Consider the following 16965-nt stretch of genomic DNA (forward strand, 5'->3'; position numbering starts at 1 on the left):
TCTTGGTTGCTTTTATTATAATAAAGCCCCTTCCTCAGAGAAAGAAGTCTGGGTCTCTTGGCAATTTTTACTTATCGAACCTGTTCTCCCACTACACTTCCCATTTATCTTTGAAGTTAGGATAATTTTTGTTGTGATTCAGTCACGTCTTTCTTTTCATGACCTCATTTAGGGTTTTTTTGTTTGTTTGTTTGTTTTGGTTTGGTTTTGGGGGCATATCTTGGGAATAGTTAGCCACTTCCTTCTCCATCTCACTTTACAGAGGAGTAAACTGAGGCACATAAATAAGGTTACTTGATTTGTCCAGAGTCCCAAAGCTGAGCCCAGATTTTAACTCACCAATCTTCCTGACTCCAGGCTCAACACTCTATTCACTGCACTACTTAGTTGCTCAATTAGTAAACTAGCATCTTTTAACATATTAAACCAGGTTTCTCTGACATTTGTATGCCTGAAGTGTCTTGCCTAAATAAAAGTAAACAGGCATTAAATGCTGTTAAGTTCTTTATAAATATTACCTCTTTTGATAGTCACAACCACTCTGAAAAGTGGGTGCTAATTTTATCCCCATTTTAGAGTTGAAGAAACTTAGGCCAACAGAAGTGACTTGTCCCGAGTGGTCATAAAACTTCCTGCCTGCAAGCCTAGAATAGATATCCACTATATCACCTACCAGTCTAGAGGAGACTGATATTGCTTTCATCCATTGGTTATCTCTGGATTCAAGTTGGAACTCTTGTCTCTTTCTTTAGTATACATTCAGCATTTTATGCTTTTGCTAGACTTCTTGCCAAAAGAACTGCTAGATTGTTAAAACAAAATGGGGAGAGTTGGAAGAGGAAACACTAATGAAACAAATGCACAAGAGTTCAGAAGGGGACAAACAGGATGGTATTGGTGGTACCATGTTAAAATTAATGTGTACTTTTTAAAAGCTTATAAATTCTATTTTCATATGAAATGTTTTTTCTTTTATAAGGAAATGCTCATGTTTCTTATGACTTTCAAGTTCATAATAAAAATCATATTAAAAACAGCAACAAAATAAAATTGAACTTTTTGCCATTATAATGATTAAGTTTACCACTAAAAAATTTCAGAAAAATCACATCTTTTTTCAGAAGTGGGTGTGTCATAGAATCTGTTTATTAATTTCTTTGAACTTTTTTCTCTTTGTTATTGTTACAAGGGAAGAGGTTTAAAGTAACAAAAAAAAAATACTTTCAAAAAAGTTTTGAGATTATTTGTCCTTCAAGCCCAATGTACTTCTATTCATTTGCATCCCCAACACTTGGCATGGTATCTGGCACAGAGTAAGCTCTTAATAATAAATGCTTGTTGATTCATTGCCACAATCTTCCTGATTGTCGACAGTACAATGTCACAACAATCACACTTGACAACTCTTTCAGTACCTCAAGAAGTAATTCATCTGACTTAAAACTCATCAGGGATACGAGTACTTTTATAATCTCCCTAAGGCAGAGATGTCAAACTCCCATGAAGCACTCCAGAGTGTCACCTTCCCTCCATCCCCTTTTTCTGTTTGTTTGGCATCAGTACTCTAAGACACCCATTCCTAGTAGTCATTTCTGTCTTTACAGAAACAAGATTACAAGTATTCTTTCCATTTCAAAGAAGAGAAAACTGAAGCTCTGAGAGTGAAGTAACTTATGGTTCCCACATCAATTACATATCAAATTGAATTCAAACTCAGGTCTTCTTACCTCCAATGGTTATCAGCAACCATCTCTAATGGGGAACTCAAGCATTACTTGAGATTAAAACAAAGCTATATTTAAGATTCTACAAGCGAGGCTTCAACAATAAATAAATGAGAATTAGCAGGATGATGGGCTGGTTTTCAAAGAGGCAGAGGAATTGGAGATCAATTGCCAACATTGGCTGGATTATGACTACACTACAGCCTTTGTGTGGATCAACAAAATATGGCAAATCCTTCAAGAGATGGGAGTAGCAGATCATCTTACTGGACTCCTAAGGAACCTATAAGCAGGCCAAGAAGCAAGTCAGAACCAAACATGGAACTACAAGGCTGTAGAATGTCACTTATTTAAGTTAGATGCAGAATGTATCATGCAAAATACCAGATTGGATAAATCAAAAACTAGAATTAAGGCTGCCAGGAGAAATAACAACAATCTCAGCTATGCACAGATATCACTTTGATGGCACAAAGAATTAAAGTCTTTTGATAAGTGTGGAAGAGTATAAAAACGAAGTTTAACATCAAAAAAACTTAAGATGTTGGCAACTGATCCCATCACTTCCTGACAAATAAAGGAGAAAGGGAAGTGTGAGAAATGCTGAAAAGTTGGGTTTCCAGTGTTTGAGGTAGTGTGGGATTGGGATAGTGGGTATCACTGACCAAGAGGTTTTCAGAATGTGAGAGGTTAAGGAAGGTTAGGATTCACAGGACAATTAAGTGATCAATAGAAGCCTTATGCAAACAAGAAATTGCGGGGTTAGGAAGGCACAGGTCAATTCAGCAAATCATAAAGTCTTGTGGTTTTGAGAAAACTTAATAGCCCATCCAGCCTAAATTAGTTGGGGTAAATGATAGACTTGACCAAATCACTACTCCACCTGCTTAATAGGCTAATGGAATATTAAACACACCCCCAGAGGAGTTTTCCACCATTTTTGAACATGGGAGGTATGGGGGGGGGGGGGAACATGTTTTATACATATTAAGGGGAAGCATGTAGTGGGGCTATCAGGAAAATTGTAACCTAGAAGAAATGGATCAATCCGTTCTCTGAAAGGAGGGGCTGTGGCACAGGAGCAAGTATAAAGGTTCCCCCACTTCTGTGCTTGGGGCTCCCTCTTCCTGAAGAGTGGGACCCACTTCTGACTAGAAATGTCATGATTCCTTAAGATTCTTCTTAAATCAATTTTCCTCAATACCCAATTTTCAGTGTCTAAGAGTGTGTTTCTAACAGAAGCAATGTCAGAATTTATATTTTGGGGCTCAAGGATCAATGCATGTAGCAACTGCAGCCATGAAATTAAAAGGCACTTATTCCACATATGAAGAGCATACTAAAAAGCAAAGACATCACACCTTCCTGACAAAGATCCATATAATTAAAGCTGTGGTTTTCCCTGTAGCAATGTATGAATTATGAGAATTGGACTATAAGCTGAGGCACCACAGAACTGATGCTTTTGAAATGTGATGTTCAAGACTTTGAGTCCCTTAGATGGCAAGGTCAAATCAACCAATACTTAGTTAATTCAAACTATTCACTGGAAGGTCAAATACTGAAGCTGAAGCTGAAATACTTTGGCCACAGAAGAGAAAAAAGGGCTTGTGTGAAAAGAGTGATGCTGGCAAAAGCAAAGGGCAACAAAGGGATAAAATGGACAGTTGAAAATGATGAACACAAGCTTGGACAGACTTCAGGAGAGCCTGGCATGTCCATGGGGTCATGAAGAGTCTGACATGACTGATGGATCAGTAACCGTTTAAGAAGTTACTAGTAGGTGCCAGGTTCAGGGCTAAAGGAAAAACAGTTTCTTTCCACAACGTCGAAGCAAAGTTTCAAATTACTTTAAGTGACTTGCCGCCCATAATGTCACAGCTATTAAATGTGGGAACCCAGATTTTCTGATTTGGTTCAGTGATCTAACTCCTTATTAGTATACACTACAGTGCTTATTTTGCAACAGATATCTTTTGGCTGATAATTTATTAAACAAAAATAGTAGCATTAGGTGCTGTCTGGATGTTGAGGGGGAGGGCAAACAGACCAACAATTAAGACATGCAATTATCATTAATCAGTTTCTACTGGGAAAGAATCTCCATTATACTTGCCAGGTAGAAGCCAATAGTGTAGGAAACCACTAATACCTATAGAAGTCTCAACATCCCATTTCATCCTTACACTCATTTCTGCTATTTCAACTATTTCTTTAATTAAGAAATTACATATAGGCAACTTTGGAATTCATATTTTTCCTCAGGAAATCTGATCCTTTTGACTCAAGCTGGAAAAGGTGCAGGGGAAAGCATGCTGGAGTTGGAGTCAGAGGATCTGATTTTTAAATTAGCCTCTCTGAATTTCTCTGGAGCTCATTTTCCTCAACTATAAACAAGGAAATCAGACTAGGTGCCCACAAACTTTTTTGTCACTGAAGCTATGATTCTTCCCCATCTTTTGTAAAAGGAAGGTAAGGAGCAGAGTACAGCCCTTTCAAACACTGTTAAGTGAAAGCCCAAGTTTAAATCCTTCAAAATGAAGTTTAGGCTTTGGATGAATCAGAATATTATCTACCTGCCAGTCCAATCATCAAAATCTCCACTCGTAGCCATCAGATCTCACACTGGACTGTCTCAAGGTACTTCTCTGCCTTTTGTTATTTTCATTTTTACTTACCCCTTTTACTCACCTCGCAGTGAGCCACCAACCATAAGGCAGCTCTGTGGTTAAATCTTCTCCACATGGCACTTTGAACAATAGAAACTTAAAAGCACTAGCTGGGCATATTATGTACCATACTGCCTCTTACAGCAATTAAACTGAGAGAGCTCTATCATTCTTATTGAGATACAAAATGCAGAACCACTTAGATGATGAAATTAAACTGTGAAAAGAGTAGCAGGGGTGTTCGTTTACTCCAAAGATCTGAGACCACCACAATAGGTACCAACACTCTATACTCAAAATTATTCAATACTGCACCAAATCATAAAACAAAAGGGACAAAGCACACTTTAAATCACAGCTCACTGCTTTCATTTATGAAAGGCAAAAAAAAGTAGGAATAATTTTCAAGGTGTTTTATGCTCAAAATGAGTAAAAAAAAATTTAAATTCATTTTCCTCTAAATATTAAACTCAATTCACTTCTAATAAACAAAATGCTGTACATCTATTATTTTTAAAATGTTCTGAATGTCCTGGTGAGGACAAAAACTTTCTACACTCGAAAAATGGCATGGCCAGCGGGTCAGAATGACCTGATACTTCTGAGTATCCTTTTAACTAAATTAGCCTTTAAAATGCAAGGCCAATTCCGAAATCATTTAGAAAAATTTCATATTTATAACTTGAAAAATGATAGCTAAGAACAAGCTTATGAATCTTTTTTTCCTTCACTAAGAAATAAGGTTATCTGTCTAATCAGCAAAACCCAATGTACTGCTTTCCCAAGTCTAAGGAGAGCATAACTCTTAATTAAGAGGTAACATCTAAATAACCAAAAATAAAATTTTATTTTCAACAAACACTACATGAAATTATTCCCCAACTAAATCTAGATCCCATCAGAGGCAAAAACGATTTCAAAATCTGAATAACAGATCTCCCAACTCACATCCACCCAATTTGTTCATTCAAAAAACCTTATGTATACAATTTTTAAAGTAAAAATGCAAATTGGTACCATTGTTCCAAAGATTTTTATTTCAAATTCATTGGAAGAAATTAAATTTTATTAAAAAAATAGAAATCTCACAAACTGAGAAAAGCCAGAAATAGAAAGAAAAAGTTGATACTTTTTTTTTTTTTCCTGAGAGGCAGAGCTAACAGCCATAAAGTGGTCTTTCTTCTCCCTAGCTTCTGTCAATTCAACATAAAAAACTAGCTTCCCTCTTTCTAAGGCAGTTTGGAGCACTCTGAGCACTATCTGGTTTAGGTTAAATATTTTAGTCCTGCTAAAGACAACAGAGAAAGCTGAAGTGCTTTAAATTACACAACACACACTTCCAATTTATGTCATTTTCCAAATTTCTAAGCCCTGATTTTCTAGAACGTGGTTCCACTTTGTTAGCATGTCTTCTACTGTGCTGGAGCGCTTTTTGTAACAATAAGCCAATGAAGTTGACTGAGTCTAAGCAAAAGTAAGGTTTTAGATGGTGAAATCTTGTATTCTGAAGCTTTCAAAAACTGATGATTTCAAAAGTAAAATATAAATTGAAGACCACCAGCCCACCAGTTTGTGTAGAAACTCGGTACATTGGCCAAACAAATGGCTTAACCCACAAACCAAATTCTGTGGCTTAGGGCAGCATTAAGAATACACAGTTAATTTGATAATCTCAGAAGCTTTCAACTTTGTCATTTCCCAACATTTGGTTTTCCTTTGAAATTATGTACTTATCTGTTATTCCACTAAAACCAAAGCCCTCATTCCAACCCAACATATAAGGTATTACAAATGTACTTTTACGTCTGTGTACTATGAAATTGTCTTTAATATATCTTAAAACTAAAACTCTGTAATTTAAGCTCAAGCATAAAAGCTTGAATCTACTTAAGAAATAGTTTCAAATTACATTTTAGCTCATTTTAAAATATTTAACACCCATCTAACCCCCTCAATAGAACCTACAAATCCCCCTGGAATCACTGTAAAACATATCAAGTCTGATGAGGTTATTATCATAGTAAAACAACATGGGACTGGAAGTCAGGAGACCTGGATACTAGTCTTAGCTCAATCACTAATTTGCCACGTGATTCTGGGCAAGTTACAACCTTTCTATATCTTAATTTCCTCATCTATATCATAAGGGGATTTGACTAGATTTCTAGAAACTGGCATTCTATATTTCTATGATGGCTGTGTTTATCAGCAAATGACACAGAGGAGAAAAACTATATGTTCTTGGCAGTAAGTGACCTGATGTCCTTAGATATGAAAATTTCATTTTAAAAATATTGAATGTTCAAGCTTCAATGTGCTTCTATAGACATGGGGTAACTAGTTAATCAAAACCTTTATTAGCTTTAACAGGTGGCTAAACATTTCAAGCCAACACAATAAGCTGGTCCTTACAAAACCCCCCATATTCTTTCCTTGCTTCATATGTAGTCAGTAACGTTTGCCAAAAAAAAAAAAAAAAAAAAAAAAAAATTAGGGTCCAATCATTTCTCAAGTCATGGCTCTTATCTTCACAAAGCTACAACTACAAAAGCTTTAGGTAACTCCCATCCTATTCCAATAAGCAAGCCCAATGTCACTTATCACAACTCCAACTACTGAGTCTAATAGAAGATTCAAATCAGTTCAATTTGACGATATAAACCAAACCCTAATTAGCAATTTCATCCCATAAGTTTCCAGTCTCTCCTCTCCTCTAAGCCAAAGAGTTCTACTGACAAACAAAATGACTTAGATGCCAAGAAAGGAGAAACTTTTATTTGTTATTGAAAACCTTCATAGTTTCCACTGCAAGTATTCCACTCAGTAAATAAAAGATACTGCTATTTCCCTAAACTGTCTTAATGACACCGATATGGAGCACACTTCAGCTAAAAACTAGCCCCAGCCAAGAAGATCCAAGAGACACAAACCAAACAGATTTACCTGTTGGAAAATCTTTCCACAACAGAATGGATAAAGTCTACTAAATGAAGAGGAAGCCATTTCCATGTACCTCACAAAGTAAAACAGGTAAGATAAAGCAGAGCCAAAAAAAAAAAAAAAAAAAAAAAAAATGCTAAGACTTTTAAACTGCCACTATTAAATGGAACTGTCCCTTTGACATTTTAAATCACAAAATAATTCTGTATTTTTATCAAAATTCTTACAACTTTCTCACCAACATACACTTTCTAAATATGTTTATAGGACACACAAACTTAAAAGTTAATGAATGGAAGCAAATGGTACAATAAGATTTGGGAGAATATAAGTGTGATGACCAGATGAGAAATATGCCAGGCTGATAATTGTAACCCAAGAAAAGTTCCCTTCTCAGTAAAATTACCTCTTGAATCAAGTATTGAACAGGCTGCTAATATTGTATGTAAAGTACTTTTCCACATATGGAGCCAAAAATGTCTATTTTAACAATTCTTTGAAGCTAACACTTAAAAGACACTTCAATTGTTCTGTGAGTTGTTCTAAATCTTCCTGAGTTTTCTTTTTTTCCAAATATTCCTATAATCCCAGAAATCTGACTGCAGAATTCTAACAAATTTCACTGATATAGACGCTTATGAGAGTAAGTATTAATCCAATCATTTCCTTAGCCTTTTACAATTTTGTTATGACAATTTCAATTTGCTACATAATAATTTTTAAAATTCTCTATTTATAATAATCATTTATAACACATTAGCCGTCATTGCTGAACCATATTATTGAGGAGCAATTTATGCCAACTAGGGAAAAACTTCCAATTATGTTAAAACAACATATTTATAACCCTGATATTACAAATGAATCTATTTCCAAAGACCCAATTTATATTACAGTGTACAGATTTTAAAAGAATATTTAACCAATTTTTTTCATCCAATTCTCTTCATTCATTAAAACCAACAGACTTCTGCTCAATCTGCCCCTTCCCTGATATACTCCTATTTTTCCACGCCAAAGCGATGAGTATTTCTAGGGAAATCCAAGTCTTAGCAATAACATCAAGTTCTGAGATTTTTATATCTTTGAAAAAATTATCCAACATTTGATAAAAAGCAACTTATTACTTCAAAACAGACATACAAGTTAACATTTTAGGCTAATCAAATCTTCAGTGCTTAACCTAGAAAATATCCCAAAAAAGGATCTTTAAATATTAGAACAAATCAGCTTTGATAATAATGTGTGGTGAAAGTCACACCTTCTAAAGTTCAATTCCCCAAGACTGTGAAGCCACATCTCTACTGTCCTGTGTTATCAGGATTTGTTGTAGTGCTTTCAGTGCTCATAGGCTGTACGTTGTCTGCCAGATTGTGTGCGTGCTCAAGAAATAAATCTTTAAGTACACTTAATTCCTTAGTCAGCAGTTTAATTTTTGCTTCCAAGCGTTCATTTTCTTCTTTAAGCTGGTTGACTCTCTGCAGGGTATCCTGGGCTTTCTGCTTGCTTTTTAACCGACTTTTTTTCACTGCCATGTTGTTTCGTTCCCTTCGCTGTCGATACTCATCACTGTTCCTATCCATAGATGAACTTTTTTTGCTTTGCTTGCTGGGAGGTGCAGCTTTGCCTCCTCCCCCAGGACTGACTGGCACCACCTGAGGAACCTGCTGCAAACCACTGGCATGGGCCTGTGTGTGAATAACACTTATCCCGTTGGCTCCTGCAGCACTGCTCTGTTGGGATGTCTTGCTCATTTGGACAGACTCTCCTTTCACCACGGCACAGAGTTAGAAATGGTGAGGAGGGGAGCAGAAGACACAAGTGTGACCAACACTTTCCACACTAAACTGCCAAGAAGTCTTCACATGCACCTAGGAGAAAAATAACAGGTTTAAAAGAGATTTTGCACTTGACTGTATTTAACATAATCTTAGTAATGATCTAGCCAACATTGTTTTTGTACTGGAAAAAAGTCTATGGCAGAACTGCCAACTGTTCAAATGTTTCAGAAATCTCAAATCATTTAATTTGGAAGGATTATTAACAGGCCCATCCTTTCCAGCTCTAGTACTATGGGAGGACAGATTGCATTTCTCCAAAAAACCATCCCTGATGAACGTCTAGTTTAGCACTCAGAATCTCCAGTAATGGTCATTTCACAACCTCCCTAGACAGTTTAGTACATTGCCTAACTTTTCTTCCAGTTATAAGGAGATTGTCTAATATTAATTTAAATTATCCATGTAGCCATTTAACACTATTACTTATTTGTTCAACAAGGAGTGAAAAAAAAAGTTTTCTTAGGGAATCTTTTTATATCCTTTCAATTTAATGTTCTCTCCTAGGATCACCTTTTCTACACATAAGTCCATCCAACTATTGACCCTTAGCTTTCTTATTCATCAGTTACATTTGGTATTCCCTCAAATGTCTGATCCTGGGGCCAATCTGGGAACATTCTGGAAATGGCAAAGGTCTCATAATCCTAAAGATTGTGGAGGAGAAAGTTATGTAGAGGTTGCTCCATAAAGGATGGGTTTGGACTATTAGATTTCTAAGCCCCCTTCCTTTAAACTTTAACAATCTATGATTAGTTCTAATTTTGCTCCCTATGCTCCAAACTCAACTATTTTTTGATGGGGGAGGGCTCCAAAAGATTTTGAACAAGACTAGATAGTCACCATGAACCAGACATATACACATCATGCTAACATAGAAAGAGAACATGAAAAATATATCTCTGGTTAAAACATAAAAAACAGAAACATGACACTAAAGAAAGAAGGAGCATTGCATAATAGCTAGAGAGCTCATCTTGGAGTCAGGAAGATCTGAGTTCATGTCAAGAGTCTATAGGATTCTTGACAGATTGCTTGCAGTGTCCCAGGCCATGTTCTGAGACTAAAAGTTGCAGAGTAGGGGCCTACTACCTGGACAAAAAGGAGTTCAATACACCAATGAAATCATTGATCTAGTTTAAAAAAAAATAAGACACTAAAAATTTGGATTGAAATATCAGCAAATATGTAACTTACCACAGGTGTGATGCCAAAATCTCTAAAAATATCTAATCCATTTAGCTAAAAGAACATGACATCAAGTAAAATAGATCAAAGTTCTGACTCGAAATTAATTTTCAGTTTACTATAACAAAGAGCTACAAAACCCTATTTGATGATATGCTACCCTGAAAAATGAATCCATGTGTCTAAGTGTTAAACTAGATGCCACTCCCTACTGCATTCACAAATTAATCAAACATTCAGAAGTAAGCCTCACAGGCATATTGTTCTTAAGAAAATAGCAGGTTACTACTACAGCAAATTCTAGATAGATCATACTGTCACTGAGCCTCAGCCTTTTAGGCAAAAGGATTATTTTTATGGATAAATCATTACTGCTAAGTCAAAGAAATACATTAAAACCCTAAGTTTATATTTCAGCATCTTTTCAAATAAACTGAGCTTTTATGATTTATGTATTGGATAAAAAAAAGTCAGAGTATTTCAAGTATATATAAGGAATACAAGTGGAAATCCTGGGTTTACATTTGACTAGCTACTACCTCAAAGCTTAGCCTACTAGAAGCAGGGTGGTGCCTTTATCCCTTTCATAAGAACCATTTCAAGTGTGAAGCATTTGGAAATACTTCAGATTAAAACTGGATCCGAAAACTGCAGCTTTCCGCCAACATTCTTATTGAGTCATAACTCTCAAATTCAACCAGTGCTTCCAAATCGGCATCATCTTGAAGGCTCAGGACATTTTATACAACAATGAAAAGAAACTCCAAAACCTTATGAGCTACAGCAAAAAAAAACCCCAAAACTTTTAATCTATCATAATTTGATGCATAAGTAATGCATCCTTTTTTTCTGATTCAATTAAATTTGAAGTTTTCCTCAATTTCTTTTTTACCTTAACAAAGGCATGCACTTTGATTCAAGGCCTCCCAGAATGAAAATAAATGATTAAATTATTCTAATTCAAGATAATGATACTGAAATGTCTTCACTATCCACAAAAGTTTGTGATTGATTACTGAGAGCAGATAATAGAAGAAAATGAAGCTCTCTTGGCTACCTCTTGTATGTTTCCCTACAGCACAGCTACTCCTCTTTCCATTCAGCTCACAATTTTCCCCAATTAACCATCCTATTTTTTGATGCGTTTATAGCATTGTACAATTGATTTGTCCATCTGCCTCAGGCTTGTTCCCCTCTAGAACAAGTTTTAAAGTGGGTAAATCTAAATGTAATTTATATTTGGTGCCACTATTTGCTTCCCAGTTTACAGGGAGCTATACAATTTGGGTACCTGAAAGAACCCATCTTCACATACCCCCATTTTTAAATAACCTACTGAAAATGATCTTAAAGCTTTTTATGGAATTAGGAGATGTGTTTAATGTTATTTTGACAGGGCAAAGCAATCTAAGAACAAGGAATTTAGCTCAAATGTCAGCTCTGGAGGGGCATGCTTATGGCTGTACCAAGGACTCGTAGGTTGACCTTTGTTTACCCAATGGATAATACTTAACTCTCTAAAGAAAGAAACTGAATTATAGTCATAAAATGTTCCAAAATCCTTTATGTTAAAAGAGGTCTGAATAAATTAAGTTGCATACCTTTTCATGTCTTTATATAGACATGTACTTGTGTGAATGATGTACTTCTCTTTATAATACCATCAAAAGTCAAGAGATTTCCTCAAAGCTTTTGAAAAATGCCTTTAGGGCAACAATGTGAATGCCATAATAATTTCGTGTTTTTTCAATTTTATTTACGAGAAAAGGTTTTTTGAGCATCATAGGATCTACTTTAAGAATAAGCTAAAGTCAAGTTCTTATCTTTAAGGAACTATGATGAAAGGATATTCCATCCATCTCTTTGTGGAATGCTTAACCCACAGGTATTATGTCATAATAACCCACTCTACATTTTCATATTTTTTCAAAATAATGATCAGTTGTGCTGATTTTTTTTTCTTTCTCTTTCTTCTTCTTCTTCTTCTTTTTTTTAATATTATCATATAGAATGGTCCTATGGGATTTGAAAAGATACTGAGGAAAATTAGGACAATGTGAAAAAACAGAAGATGTAAAAAAACCAATTTAACATTGCCTGGTTAGAATTAATTGAAATGATCTGTCTTGTATCACCAAGAATTTGTGGAAAAGTAATTTCAATAAATTGAACTCTAAATCAAAGTGATTGAAAACTCAAACAAGACATACAGATTTCACTAGTACCCCTAACTATTTGCTAATTCAGATTTAGGTAATAATATATACTTCTCAGATTATCTAATCAAAAATCAAAAGAATTTTAACTCGGCCTTTAATTTCATAATTGAGAAAAAGAGGCCCATAGAGACTAACTAACTAATCCAAAACCACATAGTAGTACAGGTGAACAACTAACCAAGTTTTACCACAATTATTTGTGGATTTTTTCCCAAAACTTGCTTTTAAAATTGAGTTTAAAACATTCTAAAATCAACATATTAGGGCATAAAAAAACCTATAGCATACAAATGCAATAAAATATTAATGTGCAGCAAGCAATTATGAAGAATTCAGAGATGTGAAATTTATACGAACTGATGCAGACCAAAATAAACAGAATGCAGCGAACACTATACACAGTGATCATAATGGGATAAATGAACAGATAAATAAAAAGAAGCTAAACTCTGAGTAATGGAAAAATCAATGAAAGTTCCCGAGAAGATATAATAAAACAGAGAAGGGATAGATAGGGGATTACCATGAAAGATGACTGATGCTATAAAAGCAGTGGTAAGAAGCAATAAAGACAAAAGGTATTAAAATGTATTTTTTTTCAATAAAGGGATATGGAAATATTAAAAAAAAAAAACTAAAAACACTGTTATTTGTTAAATAATGCTCAAGGGGGAAAAAAGAAAAGTTTGCCTATGAAGTGGAAAAACAAGAAAAAATGCACTTGAATTACAATTCAATCTAATATTTATTAAGTGCTTCTGATTTTGGAAAAATGGAGATTCAAAATTTATTTATGTCCCTAGGTTCATGGAGCCAGCCTGGTGGAAGGGATGGGCAAATCTACAAATAACTACATGATAAGTGAATAAGGATCTAAAGTGAAAAAGCATGAGGATCAATTTATTCAGGTAAAGGAGAAGGGGCCTAGTTATCAGGCTGCCCCTCTTGCACCCTACTCCCAGTGGGACATACAGAGTGCCCCTCAAGAAAATACTCTTTCTTTTAAAAACAAAACCAAACAAAAACAACACTCCACATTTTCATCACTCCTCTGATTACTTCTGCTCACCATTTTCATTAACTTCATGTTCACTTCAAATTCTCTTGCAGCTGTGACAAATTTTCGTACCTACCTCTTTTTCCAGATGATTCTCAGAATGTTACATGATCATCCACAATACTTTCTATATCCAGTATATGAACTGCAAGAAATTAGAATTGATTCCCATAAACAAACAAGAATATTACTATATTTCAATTTAGATCTATATCATAATCTGACATTCCCTCACAATTAGCTTATTAAAACCCAATAATTTTTCTAAACCTATTCCTATTATTTTACCAGTTTCAAACTATCGGTGCAAAAATATGTTTCTTTTTGGTAATGACATAATATCGTTCACCTTCCTGATATTTAGAAACATACTTGATCCCAATGGGCCAATATTGTAAGTCTGGGTTGTCAGATACATATTTCGCAAACAAACCAAAAATTAAGCCTTTTTGGAAAGAACATTTAGCTTTTTATTTAGTTCATCAAGCCCCATATGCCCTTATTGCTGGTCCCCAAACTAGTATTTAGCATTTCACTCCAGAGGTCAAAGTTAGCAGCCAGCAAGAGAATGGGCTACTTCTCCAATCCAGGGAGGAGGTGGGGTATGTTTTCCCCGGGGGAGGAAGTGTTGACAGAGAATATTGGGTTGTGCTCCTACAGCATGATAGGAAGTGATATTCCCCTCCCACACAAGAGAGAACAAAACACTCTTCCAGGAGTACTGTAGGAGAGCCAGAAATTAGTTCCCCAGGGCCTAATTGATTGGGGGGCAGGGGTAGCTCTGAGGAGGTCACAGGGGAGAGGGAGGTGGCTCTGACTAGGAAGACAAGGAAAAAGCAGAGATTCATTTGACATTTTGGGAGGATTACCAGGTCTTGATCAATTATATATTAGGTTCTAGTCAAAGTTTATCCACTAACTTTCAATGTGACATTGGGCAAATCCCATCCCATTTTGGTACATACTCAGTTTTCCCATTAGCTGAATGATATTGGTCTAGATGGTGCTCTTAAAGAACTCTTCCAGTTCTGACAATTTATGATTCTAGGTTTCTCATGTTGGGTTCCAGGCTTGTGGGCAAGAGCAAGGGAAGGGCATCAAGTTCACTACTAGAGCTTGGAGAGAAGAGGAAGGTGGGGCTGGGGTCCACTCTGATGGAGAAGGAACAGCACAAAAAGATAGTGAAGGTGAACTGGGAAAACAAGGAAAAGGAGACAAAGAGAGCAGTCTTGGGCTTGAGGTCCCCTAGCAGAAGAAAATAAAATAATAACATTAACAGTAAATAACAAAAATAGCTGACATTTACACAGCACTTTAAATGCTTTTCATATATTATCCTATTTAACCCCATAAAGAAGTTGTGAAGTGCTATTATTTTATTTCTATTTTACACTCATGGACACAGAAGGTAAAGAAGCTAAATGACTTGCCCAAGATCATTCAGTTAAGTAGGAGATAACCCATGTACAACTCAACACTCTACAAAGTCCAGTCAGTACAACAAGGGTTCTTATCTTGAGACTTGTGAACTTGGGGGAAAAAAAACAAACCTGTATTTCAATATAACTTATTTCCTTTGTAACATTAAGTATTTTATTTTATTCATCTAAAAACATTATTCTTTAGTTAAATGCTTTCTCAATGGGTGTGGGAGGGACTGGGGAAAGGAAGAGAATTTGGAACTCAAAACATTTAAAAATGAATTTACATTCATTTACGCCCATTATTCAGAGAAGGGATGCAGAAGCTTCAGCAGATGTCACTGGGGATTTGGGATACAGGAAAGGTTAAGAACCCCAGCGCCTCAGAAATGTTCCCCACCCCCACCAGCATGCCTAAAATTCTCGCCCTGGATAAAATTGCAATTTCGGCTAAAACCCAACTTTTTCTACCAGACGTGGTTCCCAATCCCTTTCAAACGTCTTTTAACGATTATACCCATTTATCCTCTACATATTTCATTTGCACACAGTTTGCAAGCCGTCTCCTCCATCAGCAGGGAAAGGGATGTTTTCTGCCTTTCCTGCAATCACCAGCGTTTACACCGGTGCCGTGCACACGAAAGAGCTTCACAACTGAGCAGATTAGCAACCCACAGATTCCAAAACACGAAGGAAATTCAGGGATCCGAGAAGTGACTGGTCCAAGACCACTCAGGGAAGTAAACCACGGCGGCGGGATTCAAACTTTGCGAGTCCTCCCCCCGCCCCCCGCCCCCCGCCGGCTTCTTTCCTCTCCAGCGCCCCACCGAGCCTCCAGGAGGGAGGGAGGCAGGGGTCTCCTCCTCCTCCCGGAAGGCCGAGGGGAGGGCCAGGCCTTCCTGCCCCGCCCCTCTCCTGGGCTCTGGGTGGGAGCCAGGGATGACCTCACCGCACCAGAGGGTGGGTGTTGCCAGCAGGTTGCATCAGACGCTGCGCACGGAGTCGCTTCCCCCCCCCCCCCCCCCCCCGCCGCCATCCACCCCCCCCGGGTCACGCGGGGACTTCCCCGGGCGGCGACGGCGTTCGGGGCTCGGGTCCCGCCACGGCCAGTCCCCGCTTCCTGTGCCCGGCTCTAGAGCGCGCCCCCAGCGGCCTCGCAGCTTCGTGCTCACGCGAGCGGCCGGCTCCGCCGAGGCCTCCAACATCTCAGCAAGCCCGGCCCGATCCGACGCGTCCGAGCTCCCCAAAGCCGCCTTCGCCCGGCCCGGCCCAGCTCCTTACCTAGGGGGCCTCCACCCGAGGCGGACCCAGCGAGGCCCCCGCTAAGGCGCGACCCCAACGCCTGACTTCGAGGATTTGGAACCGGCGAACAGCGAGAAACGATTGCGAAACCAACCAGCCTCTCGCTCCCGCCCGGGCCGCGCTAGCTCCTGCTCTCACACCCTCCTCCCCTCCCCCTTTCCCAGCACCATTTACAAGCTGCCGGCCCCTGAGCCAATGGGAAAGCCCCATGCCGGAGGACGATGAAACCTGCGTCCTCAACTGGCATCTCTGTGAGCCAACAGCAAGCGGAGCTTCTGGCGGGGGCCGGGCTAAGGAATTCCTGTTTGCTTTAAAGTGACAGGCACTAGGAGGGTGTGGCTGAACCCCACCAGGCTCCTCCTTCTCCCCCCCCCCCCCCCGCCCCCCCCCCCCCCCCCCCCCCCCCCCCCCCCCCCCACACCTGGACACCTCAGGCTAAGCGCTTCCCCTGCCCGAGGGCTGGCCCTCGGAGTGGCTCCGGAGGCGCGCTACGGCAGTTTCGCCGCAGCTGAGCCAATGCAGATGGAGCGGTTCTCAATCGCCCCGAGCTTGGCGGGAGACCGAAAAGGGCACCGTGTGTCCGGGGCCGGGGAGCCCCGCTGCGCTC

The 16965-nt window shown here is 38.2% G+C and overlaps 1 protein-coding gene across 5 annotated transcripts; it reads right to left on the reverse strand.

Moving 5' to 3' along the window:
* Positions 1-4670: 4670 nt before the first annotated feature.
* On the reverse strand, positions 4671-16630 carry CEBPG (CCAAT enhancer binding protein gamma). Of its 5 annotated transcripts, none has more exons than XM_031954375.1 (4): positions 16338-16630; positions 14601-14786; positions 13648-13780; positions 4671-9204 (listed from the first exon to the last, which is right to left on the reverse strand). In XM_031954375.1, exon 4 carries the CDS (start codon positions 9085-9087, stop codon positions 8635-8637), a length of 453 nt encoding a protein of 150 aa, XP_031810235.1. In that variant the 5' UTR covers positions 9088-9204; positions 13648-13780; positions 14601-14786; positions 16338-16630; the 3' UTR covers positions 4671-8634. The 5 variants fall into 5 exon arrangements, with proteins under 5 accessions (XP_031810235.1, XP_031810236.1, XP_031810233.1 ...); XM_031954376.1 differs by having other exon boundaries at positions 13712-13780; positions 14601-14880; XM_031954373.1 differs by having other exon boundaries at positions 14601-14880.
* Positions 16631-16965: the final 335 nt, after the last annotated feature.

This window comes from Sarcophilus harrisii, chromosome 2 (assembly GCF_902635505.1).
Source record: "Sarcophilus harrisii chromosome 2, mSarHar1.11, whole genome shotgun sequence".
Taxonomy (NCBI): Eukaryota; Metazoa; Chordata; class Mammalia; order Dasyuromorphia; family Dasyuridae; genus Sarcophilus; species Sarcophilus harrisii.

What these genes read in the sequence shown, in the direction of transcription:
- CEBPG (XM_031954374.1), bottom strand. Translation starts at nt 9,087, where the DNA reads ATGAGCAAGACATCCCAACAGAGCAGTGCTGCAGGAGCCAACGGGATA.